The sequence below is a fragment of the Lynx rufus genome, unplaced genomic scaffold, assembly GCF_022079265.1.
Source record: "Lynx rufus isolate CCGP_SWC_20201006 ecotype Redwood Valley unplaced genomic scaffold, mLynRuf1.p SCAF_2, whole genome shotgun sequence".
NCBI lineage: Eukaryota > Metazoa > Chordata > Mammalia > Carnivora > Felidae > Lynx > Lynx rufus.
In genome coordinates, this window is record NW_025814834.1 from 55,008,730 (window position 1) to 55,031,070 (window position 22,341).

At 40.1% G+C, this 22,341-nt stretch overlaps 1 protein-coding gene across 6 annotated transcripts in view; it reads left to right on the forward strand.

Annotated features, from left to right (window-relative positions):
- TTN (titin) overlaps window positions 1–22,341 on the forward strand; it is a 273,279-nt gene that overhangs the window by 19,202 nt on the left and 231,736 nt on the right. For all 6 annotated transcript variants that reach the window (XM_047083326.1, XM_047083327.1, XM_047083329.1 and 3 more), the window contains 28 exons: window positions 83–205; window positions 1,656–1,937; window positions 2,198–2,263; window positions 2,964–3,222; window positions 3,439–3,502; window positions 3,599–3,814; window positions 4,747–4,889; window positions 6,150–6,355; window positions 7,121–7,354; window positions 7,457–7,701; window positions 9,015–9,286; window positions 9,410–9,574; window positions 9,669–9,837; window positions 9,939–11,632; window positions 11,777–12,058; window positions 12,571–12,837; window positions 12,935–13,207; window positions 13,336–13,599; window positions 13,691–13,951; window positions 15,575–15,835; window positions 16,374–16,637; window positions 16,732–16,992; window positions 17,123–17,383; window positions 17,796–18,056; window positions 18,566–18,707; window positions 18,797–18,962; window positions 20,070–20,301; window positions 22,026–22,310. In XM_047083326.1, the coding sequence (XP_046939282.1) occupies window positions 83–205; window positions 1,656–1,937; window positions 2,198–2,263; window positions 2,964–3,222; window positions 3,439–3,502; window positions 3,599–3,814; window positions 4,747–4,889; window positions 6,150–6,355; window positions 7,121–7,354; window positions 7,457–7,701; window positions 9,015–9,286; window positions 9,410–9,574; window positions 9,669–9,837; window positions 9,939–11,632; window positions 11,777–12,058; window positions 12,571–12,837; window positions 12,935–13,207; window positions 13,336–13,599; window positions 13,691–13,951; window positions 15,575–15,835; window positions 16,374–16,637; window positions 16,732–16,992; window positions 17,123–17,383; window positions 17,796–18,056; window positions 18,566–18,707; window positions 18,797–18,962; window positions 20,070–20,301; window positions 22,026–22,310 (7,618 nt within the window). The remainder of the gene's footprint in view (window positions 1–82; window positions 206–1,655; window positions 1,938–2,197; window positions 2,264–2,963; window positions 3,223–3,438; window positions 3,503–3,598; window positions 3,815–4,746; window positions 4,890–6,149; window positions 6,356–7,120; window positions 7,355–7,456; window positions 7,702–9,014; window positions 9,287–9,409; window positions 9,575–9,668; window positions 9,838–9,938; window positions 11,633–11,776; window positions 12,059–12,570; window positions 12,838–12,934; window positions 13,208–13,335; window positions 13,600–13,690; window positions 13,952–15,574; window positions 15,836–16,373; window positions 16,638–16,731; window positions 16,993–17,122; window positions 17,384–17,795; window positions 18,057–18,565; window positions 18,708–18,796; window positions 18,963–20,069; window positions 20,302–22,025; window positions 22,311–22,341) is intronic.

Sequence of the window (22,341 nt, forward strand, 5' to 3'; positions counted from 1 at the left end):
TTACCCTATTTATGGGAAAGCAATTTTAACTGCTGTGGTCGTCTGGTGGACAGTGGTGTCACTGAGTCTCATTTCAATGCAGATCAAGAAAACTACAGATCTAACAACTGAAAGATTAGTCCATGTGGATAAACGCCCCCGCACAGCAAGCCCTCACTTTACTGTTTCAAAAATTTCTGTTCCTAAGACGGAACACGGATATGAGGTAAGAAGTTAAAGAGCATGCCAAAGAAATGTCTGGCTCAGAGGTGTCGTATGTACCTAATGTGCGATGTACAGTATCTTTAGTGGAGGCCAGTGTGGGCCTCTTGCTGGTGATGTCTGTTTGCGTTCTTAAGAGACTCTCAAGCCCCTGGAGTTTGGCTTCTGAAACTTGCCGAGCAGGGTGAGCACACAGTAGCCGAGGTGGTTATCCCATACCTCTGAGAAGACACAAATCTGTACAGGCTTCTCTCGGTTTCACATTTTGTAAAAGATGGCGCATTGTACAGTTTCATTTTCCTTATGCTGTGAAACATTTCACAGTAACTTAGCTGTGAATGTGTATCAATATAAAAATCAGACATTGAGAAATCCTATATTCAATATAACAGTCACTGAGAAATCATATGTCCACATACATAACATAACAAGATGGAGAGAGGTAGGATTGTGTGGTAGTGGGGGTGGATTGTGGAATCAATCACACAGTCTTGGATTCGTGTCCTAGCTCTGCTCCTATTAGTTCTGTCATCGGGGGCAAGTTAATGCATGCAAAAATGGTAGCAAGTTGACAGCACATAATAACCCTTAATATTAGTCTCTGTTCCTCTTATGCACATCTAAGATGTAGAATGCAAATCTTATGTGCCTTCACAGCATTTTAAAGTCTGTTTAATACCTATATTTGGAATAGCCCCAAATCACTATTGAAATCAGATGACCATAGACAGTGACAGAATAAAAAGAGTGAGATAGCCTTTCAAATATTTTTGTAATGTCTCTGTTTTTACCTTCCACACAGATCTGAAGCTGAAACTTTACAATTTTAAACTATTGTCAAGTAGTTCTTAGGAATTTACCAAATATTTTAATAATTTCCTGATTCTGAATTTCCCACTGTAGTATTTTCAGGATGGTTAAGTGAAAATTCGTCACTGAACTTTAGAAGCTCCATTGTCCCTTTATGATGAGAGAATAAAATAAGGAGCTCTAAATACAACTCTCTAAGAAAAATAGTTTCCATTTTTTTACTGTTTATTTTATTTTTGAGAGAGAGACAGAGTATGAGGGGGGTGGGGGAGGGGCAGAGAGAGAGAGGGAGACACAGAATCTGAAGCAGGATCCAAGCTCTGAGCTGTCAGCACAGAGCCCAAAACGGGGCTCAAATTCACTAACCGCGAGATCATGACCTGAGCCAAAGTCAGATGCTTAACCAACTGAGCCACCCAGGTGCCCAAAGAAAAATATTTCCAAATGTATTTTATAAACTGGCAGGAATGACAATGAGCTTTATAACCAGCTCATCCCTAACTGACTTCCCATTAACTGTAAAAGTGAGAATGAGAGCGTTGAAAGACAGACCATATAGAACATAGACTCCTACTCACCACAGAATGAGTGATAGTAGCCACGTACTTCTGAACCATGACACAGATTGTTCCCTTTCCATTTAGGCATCGATAGCCGGTAGCGCTATCGCCACATTACAGAAAGAGTTGTCAGCCACATCTTCTGCTCAGAAGATCACCAAGTCGGTGAAGGCACCCACTGTGAAGCCTGCCGAGGCGAGAGTGAGAGCAGAACCCACCCCCTCTCTGCAGTTCCCTTTCGCCGACACGCCAGACACTTACAAGAGTCAAGCTGGTGTCGAAGTGAAAAAGGAGGTAGGGGTGAGCATCACTGGTGGCGCAGTCCATGAAGAGCGCTTCAAAGTACTGCATGAGCGTGAAGCCAAGGTCAGTCACTGGATCGCACACTATCTCTTGACCCATTCCTCTTGAGCAGGGTCGGGCACACAGCCAGTTTGTGCTACAGTAGTACTCAGCCAGGCATCCTACCTTTCCTTTACTGTGCTCCAACTTAATTTTATTGAGTCTGGTGTGGGTCAGAGTTCTTTTTCCTCAAATTATTTTTATAATTTTGCATGGGTTAAGAGTTGATGAGATTGCCCCTTATGCCACCGGCATTTTTGTAACGTCTTTTGTAAAATTTGTAGGTAACAGAAACAGCAAGAGTACCTGCACCTGTTGAAATCCCTGTTACTCCACCAACTTTGGTCTCGGTGAGTGATGAAATTGATTGTGTTGGACCATACACATATCTGGTCAGATATTTTCATGTATGCAAAGATCAGTTTCTTCAACTGGAAAACGGCATTAGTGAGTTCACAAATGCTAATTTTAAGATGGCACACTATTTGGCAAGAAAAGGGGGAATTCTGTGGGACAACAATCGGTCACGTAGTCTGTAGGCTTATTGAGCTTCTATTGGGTCTAAGGGATTACTGGGAGCGTTATGGAGATGTGAAGACTAATCCAGCCCTCTTTGAATTTTTAGCCTTACTATTAAGGAAAATGTACATAAATAGGCAAAATCTAGACGGTGATAAGCACCCCAACAGAGGAAGAATAGAATACTTCCAGTTGGAGATAGCATGGAAAGCTTGGTGAAGGGGCAGCATTTGCCACTGAGCCTTTACGTCCTGTTGGGATTTAAATATGTGAGAATGACAGAGGGTACGGAGTTGTCCTATTAAATGGTGTTAATATAGTTCTGCCTTATGAACTTGGAAACACCTTACATGTATTTCAAGTTAGGAAATAACTTTTCAGGGGAGTCTCTTTACTAATATTTCTACAGTCTTGACTTTTGAAAACATTAGGGCCATTAGAATGTGCAAACCCTGACACTTGTTATAACTTATAGAGATGATTAATGAATATGTACATGTTATCAGTATTTCCTTTTTCTTCTCTCCTCAGGGCTTAAAAAATGTGACTGTTATAGAAGGTGAATCCGTCACCTTGGAGTGCCACATCTCTGGATACCCATCCCCAAAAGTGACATGGTACAGGGAAGACTACCAAATAGAAAGTTCCATTGATTTCCAGATAACCTTCCAGAGTGGAATCGCTCGTCTTATGATCCGAGAAGCCTTTGCGGAAGACAGCGGGCGATTTACTTGCAGCGCTGTGAATGAGGCTGGGACCGTCAGCACATCCTGCTATCTAGCTGTGCAAGGTTTGTGGCCACACTCCCACCACCCGTCTGTACCTGCCATTTTACTGTCAGCCGACACTTCTTTCCACAATACAGTTTCTGCACACCCTATAATGGTGTCCTCTGTGGGAACTGGGACTAGATTAAGGGGTCACCTTAACTGTCATGCTAGCCAGAGGTCACTAACAAAACAGACTAAATGCCCGACTTAAACTAGAGACTTCTGTCTTCTTCCAGCATCAGAAGAGTTTGAAAAGGAAACAACCACCGTGGCTGAGAAATTTACCACGGAAGAGAAACGGTAAAAACATTCTTCTGCTTTTGTTCTAGGATGGTTTTGATTTGGTATTGGCAAATTACAGCCCAGACGCTAATTTTAAGGGAATTCTCTTTCCAGCTTGGTAGAGTCAAGAGATGTGGTAATGACTGATACCAGCATCACAGAGGAACAAGCAGCCCCCGGAGAACCCGCCGCTCCTTTCTTTATTACAAAACCAGTGGTCCAGAAACTGGTGGAAGGTGGGAGTGTTGTGTTTGAATGTCAGGTTGGCGGCAATCCAAAGCCCCACGTCTACTGGAAAAAATCTGGTGTCCCTCTCACCACGGGATACAGGTATGTTGATGGCTGACTGATAGAGTTCTCTGTGATTTGTATGATATGTATAAGGAAGCCTAGAGAGAGGTGGGATATACCTACCCTACCATCTCCCAAATGTAGGCTCTTTTATTATGGAAAATTTAGGGTATGTTTTCAGCTATTTTTACATTTTTGCACAGTCTCACCGAGGAACAAAGCTGGTGACAAAAGTGGATGGAAGATAAATTTCTTTATACTCTAGTTTGATTCATGTATAGCGCCAGTGAAATAGAGAAAATGTGGATTTTTACACACATACACATGTTCTTCTAGAAAGCGTCTAAGACAGCGTTCAGCAGAAATGCATAATAATTAAGTCACTAAAAGAGAAAAGAACAAGGGTCATGTAATGAAGAAGAAAGTTATACATGAAAATCTGTGCTAATAAATTTGTTATAATTGAATGTAAAGTTTAGCTTTGAATTTTCTGCAGCTTGAGACAAATCATCTAAAAATGTACCTCTTATGTCTTAAGAAGAAATATAGTATACCAGAGGCTTAAAATTGAAATATTTAAAGGAATGTATTGTTTTGATCATTCATTTGATCTTCACATGAAACAAGGAGCAGAATACTGAACAAAGAGAAATACCCAAGTGTTTAAATGACCTCATCATTTGCTCACATAAACACTGAAGCCCTTTCCATGTGGTTGATTCTAGTGGTATTATATTCTATCGTTTATTTCAAAGAATATATGAGCCTTATTCAAAATGAAAAGTTTAAGTTGTTTGTCCCTCATTACTCATACCCGTGCACTTTCCTCCATTTTCAGCAATCTTATATTCTATATGGAGCTTGGTCTCGTTTAAGATCATTGAATTTTATACCATAGATCCACATGAGGGTTTGTTTATTCACATAGGGTTATTTGTGAGTGAATTTTATGTATGTTCATTTCCATAAAGATACAAAGTGAGTTACAACAAACAAACTGGAGAGTGCAGACTGGTGATTTCAATGACTTTTGCCGATGATGCTGGAGAATACACTATTGTTATTCGTAATAAGCATGGCGAGACTTCTGCCTCTGCCTCCCTGCTGGAAGAAGGTAAATGCAGCCCTTAGTACTTCCTATGTGCCTGATAGGAATGGAAATGCAGGGAAGTAGCACTGTTGTGTGTTTATCAAAGACCTATTAAAATATCCCAGTTCTGATTCTGGCTCTGTCCCCATCGCTACCCTCTCTTGGCCTCAGCTATACAGAAAATGTTTTAGACCACGTGGCCTCAAAAGCCACGCTGGTGCTAAACATCAGGGTTCTGGCACGAAGTTTCTATCTGGTGCCTTCATTTCTAGGCGTATCATGCCTTCGAAGATGCAAAGACTCCACATCTCGCTGCCTTCCAGATCCAGACAGATAATATCAGTGAGTGGTAGGAAGATAGTGGCAAACTGGAGAGCATATGCCCCGCCTCAAGGGGGCAGTTGTTCCCTGCCTCCACTGTGTTGTGACCAGGCACATACCTGCCAGGCTCAATGTTCCTAGAGTTTCTGGTATTTTAAAGAAAACTTGGAAATCAAGATTTTTCAGGATTCATAAGTAATTGGACAAAAAGCATAATGGCATTCAGGCCAAACTGAATGTATCTGTGGGTCACATTTACTTTCGCTTAATTGTTCACATTTACAGCGGACCATCCCATGTTTTGTCTCATTTGACCTGCCCAATACCCCTTAGAGAAAGTTAGGATATTATCCTAATTTAGCAGATAGAGCACTCAAGACCCAGGAAGATAGATGAATTGCCAAAAGCCACATGGCAAATTAGGAAGACCCCCAGGATAGTTCCTGAAGAACTGACTGGTAACATAAAATTCTTTCTACAACAGTACCGGCTGCTTTGACTTGTCAAGGCAAGTTTGTTTTTGAATTTCAATCTAACAGATACTGAGCACCTTGAGAGTAAAATTTAGAAAATCTGGCTTTTGATTATCAACTTTCTCTAGTGTAGGGCTTGCCTGAATGAAGTGGCATGAAGGCTTTTTCATAAGAACATTAAAAATTAACTTACGTTCTTAAAACAAATGAGCAAAGGGGAGAAAGAGAAAGAGAGGGAGACAGAGACAAACCAAGAAACAGACTCTTAACTGTGTGGAACACACTGCTGGTTACTGAAGGGGAGGTGGCTGGGGGGATGGGTGGAATAGGTGATGGGGATTAAGGAGGGCACTTGTCTTGACGATCACCGGGTGTCAGATGGAATTGTTGAATCACCTTAGTATACACCTGAAAGTAATATCACACTGTATGTTAACTATACTGGAATTTAAGTCAAAACTTTAAAACAACTTCTGTTTTTAACTCCTAGCTGATTATGAGTCACTGATGAAGTCCCAGCAAGAAATGCTTTACCAAACACAAATGACTGCATTTGTGCAAGAACCTAAAGTTGGAGAAATAGCACCTGGATTTTTATACTCTGATTATGAAAAAGAGTATGAAAAAGAACAGGCCTTAATTAGGAAAAAAATGGCCAAAGATACTGTAATGGTCAGAACTTTTGTAGAAGAACAGGTGAGTATAAGAATAATGACCAAGCAAATCATCTCATAAATTACACTTTCCTCCCAAGGTGCCCCTCTTTTTGTTTGATATTTTCATTGTCAGGTGATGGGGTAATGATTAGGCTATAGTTATTAGCTCCAAGTTCACTGCCGATGAGTTTCCTTAACCTTCATGACCTGCTGCATAATGTGGCTTTAGAAATAAGGATTCTATATATGCAGGAAAAGATAAATATTAGAATGACCAGATCCACTGCTGCCCAAATCCCTTCATCTGTGGAATGAGCATCCCAAAGTAACCTGTGCCTTTAGAATATCATTGACCCAAGATGCCACAGCATGAACTGACAGAGATGGTGGTAATGCAGATTAGAAAACAAAACAGGGACTCCTATAATTCTCACTGAAAAACAAAAACAAACAAAAATCTTCCTAGATTTTCCCCCCAAAACTTGGATCCTTATCTCTGAAACTAATACTCTTTTTTTAAAAAAGTTAATTTATTTATTTTAAAAGACAGCATGTGCATGAGCAGGGAAGGGGCACAGAGAGAGGGAGAGAGAGAGAATCCCAAGCAGGCTCCACACTGTCAGCGCAGAGTCCCACATGGGGCTCAATCTCATGAACTGCGAGATCACGACCTGAGCCAAAATTAAGAGTTGGATGATTAACCAACTAAGCCACCAAGGTGCCCCTAAAACTAATAGTCTTAAAGCATTTCTGTCTGTCAAGATTTATATATTTTTAACAAACTGTCATCTTTTTTACTACATAGGAATTCCATATTTCTTCCTTTGAAGAGAGGCTCATCAAAGAAATTGAATACAGAATAATAAAGACTACATTAGAAGAACTTCTTGAAGAAGATGGAGAAGAAAAGATGGCAGTTGACATTTCTGAATCTGAAGCTATTGAAGCAGGATTTGATTTAAGAATCAAGAATTATAGAATTCTTGAGGGAATGGGTGTTACTTTTCATTGCAAGATGTCTGGCTATCCATTACCCAAGGTAAAAAAAATAAACATCATGCCTCCACACTACAATAAAGATATACATCATCTACAATAACTATTTTATCTAATTTTTTTCAAATATGCATATTATTTGCAGATTGCGTGGTACAAAGATGGCAAGCGCATCAAACATGGAGAGAGATACCAAATGGACTTTCTGCAAGATGGCAGAGCTAGTCTGCGAATACCTGTTGTTCTTCCAGAAGATGAAGGCATCTACACCGCATTTGCCAGCAATATTAAGGGAAATGCAATTTGCTCAGGGAAGTTGTATGTGGAACCTGCTGCACCTCTCAGTGCTCCGACTTACATACCTACGCCAGAATCAGTGAGCAGAATAAGGTAAGACTCAGAACAATTTGGGTTGATTAATGTTTAAATTGCTTAAAACACCAAATATCCCAATAGCAAATTGCTGTTGTGTGCGGGCCAAAAAAGTGGAGATAACACCAAAACTTGCCATTCGCAATTCAGATGATGCCAAGAGCTTTTACTTCTTGCCCCTGTGCAAGGTGAGCAAAGCATTGTCATTAGTGTGGCATGCTATTCATTTGCTGGTGCTAGAACCAATATGATGAAAACTATAAAGGTTTACTTAATACCTAATTTTACATATGTTATCTCTAATTTATACAACAACCCTGCAATGTAGTATTCTTATTACTATTTTAGAAGTGGGGGCACTTAATCTTTGTGAGCCTATAAAAATTGTCTTAGTTCACCAGCCCTGATTGTGCCAGCACTTGAAATTCAATCCAAGCCAGTCTGGCTGCAATGGGCAAATAGGTTTTTGGTTTTTTTCAAATATAATTTCTATGTTTTCCCTTCCCTTGGATAAAAAATTATATTTCTCTTTTTCTATAAATTTATTCATTGGGTTATTTAACTGACCAACATTTATTGAGATGTTTTAGCAGTTGAATCAGAAGGGTTTGGTGACTAATTCAGGTGATGATGGAAAGACTGTATTAAGAATTATTCCAAGATTTTAAGGCTGAGTACTTGACTGTGTTGAATAATACTGACTGGGATTGAGGATATATGGAAAACATAGATTTGGGGGCAACAATAATGTATTCTGTTTTGGATCCCAGTGAGTTTGAAGTGCCTTCTAATAATATATGAAGTATATTCTAAAATAACATGAATGGATAAAGAAATTGTGGTTTATATACACAATGGAATACTACGTGGCAATGAGAAAAAATGAAATATGGCCTTTTGTAGCAACGTGGATGGAACTGGAGAGTGTGATGCTAAGTGAAATAAGCCATACAGAGAAAGACAGATACCATATGGTTTCACTCTTATGTGGATCCTGAGAAACTTAACAGGAACCCATGGGGGAGGGGAAGGGAAAAAAAAAAAAAAAGGACGTTAGAGTGGGAGAGAGCCAAAGCATAAGAGACTGTTAAAAACTGAGAACAAACTGAGGGTTGATGGGGGGTGGGAGGGAGGGGCGGGTGGGTAATGGGTATTGAGGAGGGCACCTTTAGGGATGAGCACTGGGTGTTGTATGGAAACCAATTTGTCAATAAACTTCATATAAAAAAATAAATAAATAAAAATAAAATAAAATAACATTAAGAAGGGGGTTTGTTTATTTTGCTTTGTTTTCTCTGTGCCTCATGAAAATATTCTGTTTTGTTTTTCAGATCCATCTCTCCACGTTCAGTGAGTAGATCTCCTATACGCATGTCTCCTGCACGCATGTCCCCTGCAAGGATGTCACCTGCACGGATGTCCCCTGCAAGAATGTCCCCTGGACGTCGGCTGGAGGAAACAGATGAGTCACAACTTGAGAGACTGTATAAGCCAGTCTTTGTGTTAAAGCCTGCTTCTTTCAAATGTTTAGAAGGACAAACTGCCAGATTTGACTTAAAGGTTGTCGGTAGACCCATGCCAGAGACCTTCTGGTTTCATGATGGTAAGTATGATAATTTTTTACTTACAAATCATGAAACACAAAAATAAGCTTATATGTACGTACAGCACTTTTTAAAAAGAACTATTTTAATCTATGTTTTCTTTTTTACTTAATTTTTTACAGGCCAGCAAATTGTCAATGATTATACCCATAAAGTAGTCATTAAAGAAGATGGTACCCAATCACTGATTATTGTCCCTGCATCCCCCAGTGATTCTGGGGAATGGACTGTGGTTGCCCAAAACAGGGCAGGCAAATCTTCGATTTCAGTGATTTTAACTGTGGAAGGTATTAGCCCTTAATAAAGAAACTACCTTATTACTTGGGCTATAAACAGGTATTTCAGCCCTACTCACTCTGAATCACAAACTTTCTCTTCCAGCTGTGGAACATCAGGTAAAACCAATGTTTGTGGAAAAACTAAAAAATGTCAATATAAAGGAAGGTTCTCGACTTGAAATGAAAGTCAGAGCTACGGGTAATCCCAACCCTGACATTGTATGGCTGAAAAACAGTGACATCATTGTACCTCATAAATATCCAAGAATCATGTGAGTTTGCTTGAAAATAATAAAACTAAGCTCATTATCAAATCCAAATAACTAAAAAAGCAATAACTACTTCTGTATTGATTTTTCTTCCCTTTTTATAGAATTGAAGGCATAAAGGGAGAAGCTGCCCTTAGAATTGATTCCACTGTCAGCCAAGATTCTGCCTGGTATACTGCAACTGCTATCAATAAGGCTGGCAGAGATACTACGAGATGCAAAGTAAATGTTGAAGTTGAGTTTGCAGAGCCTGAACCAGAGAGAAAATTAATCATCCCACGAGGGACATATAGAGCAAAAGAGATTGCAGCCCCAGAACTGGAGCCCCTCCATATGCGATATGGTCAAGAGCAATGGGAAGAGGGTGACCTCTATGATAAAGAGAAACAACAGAAACCATTTTTCAAGAAAAAACTCACTTCCTTAAGACTCAAGCGCTTTGGGCCCGCCCACTTTGAGTGTAGGCTAACACCAATTGGTGACCCAACAATGGTGGTGGAATGGCTCCATGATGGGAAGCCACTTGAAGCAGCCAACAGGCTCCGTATGATCAATGAGTTTGGGTATTGCAGCCTTGATTACGGGGTTGCATATTCCAGAGACAGTGGTATCATTACTTGTAGAGCTACTAACAAATATGGAACAGATCACACATCTGCTACACTTATTGTTAAAGATGAAAAAAGTCTTGTGGAAGAGTCTCAATTGCCTGAGGGGAGGAAAGGCTTACAAAGAATTGAAGAGTTAGAGAGGATGGCTCATGAAGGTGCTCTTACAGGTGTAACAACAGATCAAAAAGAGAAGCAAAAGCCAGACATTGTTTTGTTCCCAGAGCCAGTAAGAGTACTTGAAGGGGAGACCGCTAGATTCCGTTGCCGAGTGACCGGTTACCCTCAACCCAAAGTCAACTGGTACCTCAACGGACAACTCATTCGCAAAAGCAAAAGGTTCAGAGTTCGTTATGATGGCATTCATTATTTGGACATCGTGGACTGCAAATCATACGATACAGGGGAAGTCAAGGTTACTGCAGAAAATCCTGAAGGTGTGATAGAGCATAAAGTGAAACTTGAGATCCAACAGAGGGAAGATTTTAGGTCTGTCCTCAGACGAGCCCCTGAACCAAAGCCCGAGTTTCATGTACATGAACCTGGAAAACTTCAGTTTGAAGTACAAAAAGTAGATAGACCTGTTGACACCACTGAAACCAAGGAAGTTGTGAAGTTGAAAAGGGCTGAAAGAATTACCCATGAAAAGGTACCTGAAGAGTCAGAAGAGCTGCGCAGTAAATTCAAGCGCAGAACTGAGGAGGGATATTATGAAGCAATTACTGCTGTGGAGCTCAAGTCTCGTAAGAAGGATGAATCCTATGAAGAACTCCTAAGGAAGACAAAAGATGAACTTCTCCACTGGACCAAAGAATTAACAGAAGAGGAAAAGAAAGCCCTTGCTGAAGAAGGCAAAATCACTATCCCAACTTTTAAACCTGATAAAATTGAACTAAGTCCTAGTATGGAAGCTCCTAAAATCTTTGAAAGAATCCAAAGCCAAACAGTGGGCCAAGGATCTGACGCACACTTCCGGGTCAGAGTGGTGGGAAAACCAGATCCTGAATGTGAATGGTACAAAAATGGTGTAAAGATCGAACGCTCTGACCGAATCTACTGGTACTGGCCCGAAGACAATGTTTGTGAACTGGTCATAAGAGACGTGACTGCTGAGGATTCTGCCAGCATCATGGTGAAAGCCATCAACATAGCTGGAGAAACCTCAAGCCATGCATTCTTACTTGTCCAAGGTAATTTCGATGTCTTTGGTTTGATGGATCTGTCTCTATTTATCCATGAATATCCATTGGTGTATTTCTTTTTATTTTATTTTCCCATTATTAAAATTGTGAATTTAATTTAATATAATGTCTTTTTCCCCCCTTTTCTTGTAGCCAAGCAATCAATCATTTTCACACAGGAATTACAAGATGTTGTTGCTAAGGAAAAAGACACCATGGCAACCTTTGAATGTGAAACTTCAGAGCCATTTGTCAAAGTGAAATGGTATAAAGATGGTGTGGAGGTTCACACGGGAGATAAATATAGGATGCACTCTGACAGGAAGGTTCACTTCCTGTCCATACTGACGATTGACACATCTGATGCTGAAGACTATAGCTGTGTACTTGTGGAAGATGAAAATGTAAAAACAACAGCGAAACTTATCGTCGAAGGTAGTAAATAATAATTTCACCATTTATTTAAGTTCTAAAGTCACCCTTAGTATGTGATCAAATTAGCTTTGCAATTTTCCTTTTATAAAAAGAACTATGTGGGAGTTGAATACAACCTCCATAGCAAGATTCCTGAATGTATACCACTAATTGAGATTATTGACAATTTGGATTTTTATTTTTTTTCAAAATTTTTATTTCAAAATTATTGGATGGCATGACATGACATTCTTCTCTCACGTTAACGACAATTTGGATTTTTAAAAGTCAAGGTTATTTTGATGCCTTATTTTTAAATTTTTACATTGAAATAAAATTCTGTTTTAAAAAAAATTTTAAGTAAAATAACTTTTTTTATTGAAAACATATTCCTCAGTTCATCAGCAGGTACACATTAAGAATATTCCTGATAGCATGGGGGGATTTGAGAGACTTACAAGGAATTTTTTCTACCCTAAGTCTAGATGTGTAACTCTCAAGAAAAATTAACTTCTCTTTATCTTATGCCTCAGGTGCAGTTGTTGAGTTTGTGAAGGAACTTCAGGATATAGAAGTTCCAGAATCGTTTTCAGGAGAGTTAGAGTGCATTATATCCCCAGAAAATATAGAAGGCAAATGGTATCATAACGGTGTGGAGCTGAAGTCCAATGGTAAATACACAATTACATCTCGTCGTGGACGTCAGAACCTCACAGTTAAGGATGTGACCAAAGAGGACCAGGGAGAATACACCTTTGTTGTGGATGGGAAAAAGACAACCTGTAAACTAAAGATGAAACGTAAGTCTGCCTGTTGTTTTTGGCCTGAAGGGAGTATCATTATGGCTTATTGATAAGAAATGATCATAACTTTCACTTTTCTCCCCATATTTCACAGCCCGTCCCATTGCTATTCTACAAGGACTTAGTGATCAAAAAGTCTGTGAAGGTGACATTGTTCAGCTTGAAGTTAAGGTCTCCTTAGAGAATGTGGAAGGTGTCTGGATGAAAGATGGCCAAGAAGTACAGCCCAGTGACAGGGTTCACATTGTGATAGACAAACAGTCACATATGCTGCTTATTGAAGACATGACTAAGGAGGATGCTGGAAATTACTCCTTCACCATTCCATCCCTTGGACTATCAACCAGTGGGCGTGTCTCTGTCTACAGTGAGTCAACTTACATATTTTTATGTGTATATTTTTAAGTGAGGTAGAAAACTTTAATTAGGCATTTAAAACAAAATTCACATTAATAAATTGTGTGTGTGTGTGTGTGTGTCTGTGTGGTTTTGCAGGTGTTGAAGTGATAACACCTCTGAAGGATGTTAATGTGATTGAGGGTACCAAGGCTGTGCTCGAATGCAAGGTATCAGTCCCTGATGTGACTTCTGTTAAATGGTACTTAAATGATGAACAAATCAAGCCTGATGATCGTGTACAAGCCATCGTCAAAGGCACTAAGCAGCGACTAGTGATTAACCGGACCCACGCCTCAGATGAAGGACCTTACAAGCTGATGGTTGGCAGAGTCGAAACTAGCTGTGATCTTTCTGTGGAAAGTAAGGATTCTTCCATTTAACTTATTATTGTTTTAAGCATTCTATTTTCCCAGTGTAATATTAACCAAGTGTTTATTTTCTTTTTCCCCAGAAATTAAAATTATCAGAGGTCTTCGTGACCTTACCTGTACAGAAACCCAAAATGTGGTCTTAGAAGTTGAGCTATCCCACTCAGGAATTGATGTTTTGTGGAATTTTAAGGACAAAGAAATCACACCCAGTTCCAAATATAAAATTGAAGCTCATGGAAAAATATATAAGCTGACAGTTCTAAATATGATGAAAGATGATGAAGGAAAATATACATTTTTTGCTGGAGAAAATATGACATCTGGAAAACTTACTGTGGCAGGTTGGTACATTTGTCATTCAGTCTGAGTTCTTATGTGGGGTACTTATTTCAGTTTAAGAAATTGTGGCCCATTTCCTTCCAAATTCCCATCAGGTTCCTTCTTCCATGCCTCTGCTTATGCTGTTCTCAAAGTCAGGAGTCCCCTCAACACTTTCCCCACCATGTGCTTCTAGGGAGACCTACCTCAAATGCCATCTTTTTGTGAAGCCTTCCTTAATTTTCCCATTTGTGTAAGATCTTACTCCAACAACCTCAGGATTATTTTGTGTGTGTCTCTTCCATGGCCTTTATCACATACTTTTCTCATTGCCCATTTCTTCTTCTCACACCAGAGTATAAACTCTTCCAATCTGGAATTTTGCTTCTTTCCCATCTGTGTTCTCTAACATATTGCACGTGATAGATGATCAGTAAACATTTGTTGAACTGAGCTTTATTTAAACTTTCCTACTCTAAAGGTGTATTTCTTTTTTTTTAATCATTCTTATTTCTTCAACTTTTGTTTCTTTTGTTCCCTTCATACTTGTTTTATGAACCCAGTGAAAATTTTAAAATATAACTCAATGTATCTATATATGTCTTTCTTGTGACATGAAGTAGACCATTCTCATTCAGCAGAAATCCCTAGTTTCAAAATGGAGAACCAAAAGCATAAATCAATTGCTAAGAAAAAACTAGAAGTCATCATTAATTTGCTTGGTTTATTACAACTTAATTACTGAGGAGTTGAGATATGACATCGAGATTAAATTGTGTAGTCCATATGGGAATTGTGTGTCCCACTTCATATGAGTTACCTAGATTATACTTTATTACATTATAATATTTCTGCAGATATTTGACTATGAAAAACACTCCTGAAACAAAATTTTGGATCCTGCACTCTGACATGTGTAATATAAATTGCATGTTTTTAAATGTGTGCAAACAAGAAAAAACTATGAGCCCTTATATTCACTCAACATTTTTTAAGGCTCTACCATAGGCAAGGACTGCTAGAAGCACAGGACACAAAAACAAATGAGGCATGATATTTTTTCTTGAGGAATTCACAATTTTTAGAGAGGGACAGATACATCAGCAGCTAACTTGCTGAAGGAGTAATTTTTTTCTGCCAGTGAATGATGGCCATGGAGACAAAGGGGGAAGCTTCATAAAAGAGATGGCAGTTGTTAAAATAGTGATTTTTTAGTACATAAGAATCTCTTACCTTAGAGAAACATTGATGACTGTACATTTTGTTTAGCACATCTTTTCCCAATCAAATATTAGACACATTTGCAGGAAACAATCCTTAGAAGACTAGGTAGAATGCTTTTGAAGAAGGAATTGAGTTAGAGGCCATCCATGTGGTATGGTTCTTAGAATTCAGTATTAATTTACCGGTTGCTTTCCCTTTGCAAAACCTTCCTGATTCCAGTATTTTCCTTATCAGTCATGCAAACTTAGAGTAGGGGTTTCTGTGATATCTTCTCAATATGGGCAACGATAATTCTATTAGACAGTTCATTATATTCAAAATCATGTTTTAAAATTTGATTTTATATTTAATTGTGCAAAGATTTCCTTTTTGTATAAATATTTTTTTAAAGGACTCACACTTGTACTTCTCTTGTTCCAAAGGGGGGGCCATCTCCAAGCCACTCACCGATCAGACTGTGGCTGAATCACAGGAAGCTGTGTTTGAATGTGAAGTTGCCAACCCAGATGCTGAAGGAGAATGGCTGAAGGATGGCAAACACCTACCGCTGAGTAACAATATCAGAAGTGAATCTGATGACCACAAAAGGAGACTGATCATTGCTGCCACCAAATTAGATGACATGGGAGAATATACCTACAAGGTGGCCACCTCCAAAACATCTGCCAAACTCAAAGTTGAAGGTTAGTGATATAATAACAGATTTATCCATTCCACATTATATTACGTTCTTGATGGTTCTCGTTTTAAAAGTCAATGGTATAATTATTTTGGATGTCATGAATCATGATTTCATAAAATCATTATAAACTCTCCAAACTTTCTAAGCCATATACCACAGGGCGCAAAATGCTTATAAGATGTGTTTCTGTGCAGAAGCCATTTCTTAGGTTCCAGCTTGGAGGAACAGCTTAATGAGATGCTCTCATTCTCCACCCTTCTTTTGTTCTTCTCCAGTCTGTTAAGCTATTAATATACAGCTGTGCAAACTTCATCTCTTTCAAGTGTAGAAAAATCATTGCACACTGTACATTTTAAACTGGATTCCAGGTTTTCATAAATAATCTCAAGGTATCTTTTAAAATAGAGGTGCTGCATAAACCACAAAAGTTTTGATAACCGTTCTATTGCAAGATGACCAGGTAATGATCTCATTCCAGGAATTCTTTTACTTGATGATACCATCTTTATTTCCTAAATCAATCATAAATTTGTCTCCAGCTGTCAAAATTAAGAAGACTCTGAAGAACCTCACGGTGACAGAGACACAGGATGCCGTTTTCACTGTGGAACTCACACACCCTAACGTAAAGGGTGTCCAATGGATCAAAAATGGGGTTGTGCTACGATCCAATGACAAGTATGACATCTCAGTCAAAGGAACAGTTTACACTCTGAGGATTAAAAACTGTGCTGTTGTGGATGAATCCGTGTATGGCTTCAAGCTTGGAAAGCTAGGAGCCAGTGCCAGACTGCACGTTGAGAGTAAGTTGATTCAGAAACACTTTACAAGTAGCCGGTTAATGGTTACCGCTAAGTTAACCCACATCCCTCGAATTGTTTCAACTTTCCTCATTAGCTGTCAAGATCATTAAAAAGCCAAAAGATGTGACCGCCTTGGAAAATGCCACCGTTGCCTTCGAAGTTAGTGTTTCCCATGACACGGTTCCAGTAAAATGGTTCCACAAGAATGTGGAGATTAAGCCAAGTGACAAACACAGACTGGTCTCAGAAAGGAAGGTCCACAAACTGATGCTGCAGCATATTTCCCCCTCTGATGCTGGGGAATATACAGCTGTGGTGGGGCAATTGGAATGCAAAGCTAAACTTTTCGTGGAGAGTAAGTATGAGACAGCCCCCTATGGCGTTTCCCTAGATGATCCGCATGTGTTCATTTCTTGGTTGGTTGGTTTCATCCACTTTTTAAAAAATAATATATACTAACTGAAATGCTCTTTGGTTTTCCCAAGCATTGCATATTACAAAAACCATGAAAAACATTGAGGTACCTGAGACGAAAAATGCCTCCTTTGAGTGTGAGGTGTCCCACTTCAATGTCCCTTCCATGTGGCTGAAGAATGGTGTGGAGATTGAGATGAGTGAGAAGTTCAAGATAGTCGTGCAAGGGAAACTCCACCAGCTGATCATCATGAACACCAGCACAGAGGACTCTGCAGAATACACATTTGTCTGTGGCAATGACCAAGTCAGCGCCACCCTGAAAGTGACCCGTAAGTACACAGACAAAAAAGCTGTATAAAATATTCGGGAAACTCCTGGTTATTCCGTATTCTACACCTTTCCTTCCTAACCAGTTAACCCACTCAAAAATCCTTGATTGACACATCTACTATGTGTTCACACTGAGTTAGGCACTAGTATCTCTACCTGTTTAAAATTTTATGATTAGAGTAGCCTGGAAAGGCTACCTACAAAGATGCTCTAGTGTCTATCACTAGCTCTTTCTGCTTGGCCTTGTCCTGTTGTAGAGGGGTACCTGGAAGGTCTCACAGCTCATATCCCTGAACTACAACCACCTTAGCAGACATACTAAACACATCCCTAGTTTTCACTCTGTGCTTGTTGTAACTCACATCATGCTGACACAAAGTCTCCTTGGGTGTATTTTCTTCCCCTTTGCAGCAATCATGATTACATCCATGCTGAAAGACATCAATGCTGAAGAAAAAGACACCATTACCTTTGAGGTAACCGTGAACTATGAAGGCATCTCATACAAATGGTTAAAGAATGGTGTGGAAATCAAATCAACTGACAGGTGCCAGATGAGAACCAAAAAGCTCACGCACTCACTGAACATCAGGAACGTGCACTTTGGGGATGCAGCTGAGTACACCTTTGTGGCTGGAAAAGCTACATCAACAGCCACCCTTTATGTGGAAGGTATGGTTTCACAAATGTCCTATCCTTAAAAATAAATGTGAATACACTATGCGAAATGTTAATCAGTGCACTAATTAGTGAATGGAAAAATAAAATGTGGGTATCCATGTCACGAAATATTGTTAGCAATAAAAAGCCAGTGCTGGTACATGCTACAACATGGATGAATCTTAAAAACTTTACGCTAAGTGAAAGAAGCCAGTCCCAAAGGACCATATATTGTGTGATTCCATTTATAGGAAATGTCAGAATACACAAATCTGTAGAGACACAGATTTGTCTCTAAATCTGAGGGCAGACAGTAGAAGGTGTCTGGAGGGTGATGGCTGAGGGGTGCGTGGTTTCTTTCTGGGGCAATGGGAATATTCGAACATTGATCATGGTAATGGTTGCATGACTCTGACTATACTGAAGGCCACTGAATCGAACACTTTAAACAGGTGAATTGTATACTAAGTTATGTCATAAGGCTGTTAGAAAGGTTAATTTTTTTGCATGCTGTTTCCCAGCTCGTCATATAGAATTTAGGAAACACATTAAGGACATCAAGGTTCTCGAGAAGAAGCGAGCCATGTTTGAATGTGAAGTTTCTGAACCTGACATCACTGTCCAGTGGATGAAAGATGGCCAAGAACTGCAGATTGTGGATAGGTCAGTTGTTTTGTTTTGCCGCGTTCAAGGAATGCGCAGTTTGCTTTGAGTCACTGTGCGTTGAACTTCAATTTCCATTTCATCTACAGAATAAAGATACAGAAGGAGAAATACGTCCACCGCCTCCTGATCCCATCCACCCGCATGTCTGATGCCGGGCAATACGCAGTGGTGGCAGGAGGCAACATATCCACTGCTAACCTCTTTGTAGAGGGCAGAGATGTTCGCATCCGGAGTATTAAAAAGTCGGTTCAGGTACTGTCTACATGCTGAATTTTGGGAGACATCATCAGGAGCCCGTAATCCATAGTTTGGTATTCTAATTTTTTAACTTTAGAATTTTCTAAGCACAGTCTTCTAAAGAATGAAAACAGCTGATCCCTGCTGGCTTAGACTCTTGATCTGACATCAATTTAGTCACAGTTTTCCCTCACTTAGGGAAATGGTGTGTCCTTAGCAGCTGTCTAGATACTTTAATTAAAGCAGCTGTGGAAACTTCACTGTCTAACAAATGGCCACCTGCCAAGCCGCACAAACCAGAAAAGAACGAAAATTTAAGTTGCGGTGTTTACACAGCAGCTAGAACTCAGGGAATTTAGAACAAGGTGGCATTTCCTCAGAAGCCTTCTGTTATGGAGAGGCAGGTATGTAGGGACTTGGCTGGAAACACTTCCTCTGAGGTCCAAGAGGAAGACCGGTGCGGGCAAAGCTGGATTCCTAGCAAATATGCCGAGCCAGACACCTCTGCTCTCTACCACATGTGCAGAATTTATTCTCATGAGGGCCAGTCTTCTCAAATGATGTAATGGAGATAACACGGTAAGAGAAGTGTCATTAGAGTTCAGATTTATCATATTGCTCGTCTAAGGAGAACCGGGCCACTCAGGCCACCTGAATAAATCTTCTGTCCTTTATTGTCTGATTCTGAACCTTGATTTCCTCACTCTTAAAAACGAGGATAATAGCTTCCACCTACCCCAGTAGATTCTTGTTCCTACTCCATGAAATCAAATTGAGTACTAACTTAGAAGAGCTTTGTCGAAAATAAAAAGCCCATGGGCATAAAGTGTCATTATTTCTGTTATTATCAGTTAAGAAGCAAACATTTAAGGACTCGAACATGGTCTCTTTGGGGGCAGCATCCCTCCTCAGTGCAGGTATAAGCATGATTTCTACAGAAGAAGTTAGGGCACCAATTGTCCAAGGATATGCAGGACAAATCAGAATGTGACACAACCAGTCAGCTTTTTATATCGTAATGGATAAGTTTGGCACACTCTTGAAATAAGCAGTTTTAGAAACAGGTCAAAACTGAAAGGAAACCGGGGCTTCAATTCTCTTTTTCTGTTGTTCTATCAAAAGGTTATTGAGAAACAACGTGCTGTGGTTGAGTTTGAGGTCAACGAAGATGATGTGGACGCCCACTGGTATAAAGACGGCATTGAAATCAACTTCCAAATTCAAGAACGATACCAGTATGTGGTGGAGAGAAGAATCCACAGGATGTTTATCTCCGAGACCAGGCATAGCGATGCTGGCGAATACACCTTTGTGGCAGGAAGGAACAGGAGTTCTGTTACACTCTATGTCAATGGTAGGTGGAGATATTGATGTGTTTTGTGAATCCAGCTAGAGTAATCCTGTTCTTTAACTTCCCAAAGTGCTGATGGTTTCTGGGAAATCTCTAGGGAAGCCATGGTCCTTGTATGCTTGCAACTACATTTATTTTCACATCATTCCCTGGTAAAGGGACAGCAGCTATTAAAAAGACTTAAAGATGTCATTTCTTGAAAGTGCCTAGTGGCTGGATCTTCATTGAGTTGGTCAACACTACTTAATAGCCACTGTATGTCAATTATAATAGACCCCTAATGGGTTTCTAGATACAGAATTCAGCTGGTCAAGTTTTCTGCCCTTGGCCCCAAGTGCTTAAGTACCAGTAGACTTACCAAGCCATAGGGTCATTTCCTTTGAGAAAACCCAAAGGTCCTCTTTGAGGCCCCAGAGGGCCTAGACAGCCACAGGCAGTGTTCAACTAGGTTTTCTCTGCCCCAAGCCCTAGGATCATAGGCTCTTACTTTTAGGGGAAATTCCACATGCTACCAAAGTCTCAGAGGGGTGCCATTAAACCATTTTCTTTCTTCATTACAAACCTTAGAGCTGAATTTGAAGCTGACCTGGAAATGAGACTAACCTAAATAGAGAAAATGGACCATTCATCCCTATTTTAATTTTGAGTCATATCTGTCTGCACAAATAGCCCTGAGGTGGATGAAGGAACTCTAGGAAAATCTCAAGTTAATAAAAATGAACCATATTGCCAACATTCCCTCAGTCCCTAGGAGACCAAGTGATCATGATATCCAGTTCTTATTATTTCTGTGTTAGTGGTGGATAGACTGAGGCACAGAGAAGTAAAGGTCAGAAACCAGCCTCACAGGAGTCCTTTCTCCCCATTTCTGTGTTCAGTAAACTAGCTAGTTCCCCTCTGTCATCACAACACAGACAAGATGCTTTACTTAGGATAGCAGGAAAGTGAGTTTTTTTTCAATCTACCTAATTGCCTCTAACTAGATCTGGAATAACATGTATTCTTACCTTCGTAGTTACTGATTGTGCTTCATTGGCACCTATATATAAAGAAATGACTATGACACATACACAAATACTTGGAAAACAAACCAGTATGAAATGAACCACATCACCACATGGTTTGTCCAAATGATGTAAAATTAGGTAGCACGTGGCAGTTGTTCTCACAATTTTTTTTAGTTTTGAGAGAGAGAAAGAGACAGAGAAAGAGAGAGAGAGAATGAGTGGGGGAGGGGCAGAGAGAGAGAGGAACAGAGGATCCAAAGCAGACTGTGCTGACAGCGCAGAGCCTGACATGGGGCTCGAACTCGCCAACCTCAAGATCACGACCTGAGCTAAAGTCAGACACTTAACTGACTGAGCCACCCAGGCACCCCTGTTCTAGCATTTTTTAGGGTACTGTGCATCACTGCACCCCTACCCAGACCCCAACATGCAAAGGGGCGATCACCTTATGTTGACAAGTTCAACACTCGCAGCAACACCCCGTCACCAAGCCTCAAATAGAAGTACCTTTCTAAAGTTATTCTCTCTCCTCGAGAACAAAATTCCAAATGTTTTCTTCCTTCCCAGCACAAAGAACATTCCAATATTCTGAGGCAAGTAAAGTTATCATAATTCCAAAGTTTTGTTTCTGGGCACTGGCCACAAATGAACACAGACTTTCACGTGCTCTCCTGTGTTGTCATGTTTTTTCACAAGCTGTTTGTTTTCATTTACTCCCAGCTCCAGAACCACCCCAAATTCTGCAGGAGCTCCAGCCTGTCACTGTGCAGTCTGGCAAGCCTGCCCGCTTCTGTGCTGTGATATCTGGCAGACCACAGCCCAAAATTTCCTGGTACAAGGAAGAGCAGCTGCTTTCCACTGGCTTCAAGTGCAAATTCCTTCACGACGGGCAAGAGTACACGCTCTTGCTAATTGAAGCCTTCCCAGAGGACGCGGCTGTTTATACCTGTGAAGCCAAGAATGACTATGGAGTAGCCACGACGTCCGCTTCCCTCTCCGTGGAAGGTAGAAAGGCCTCGCTAGCCTCAGCTTAAAA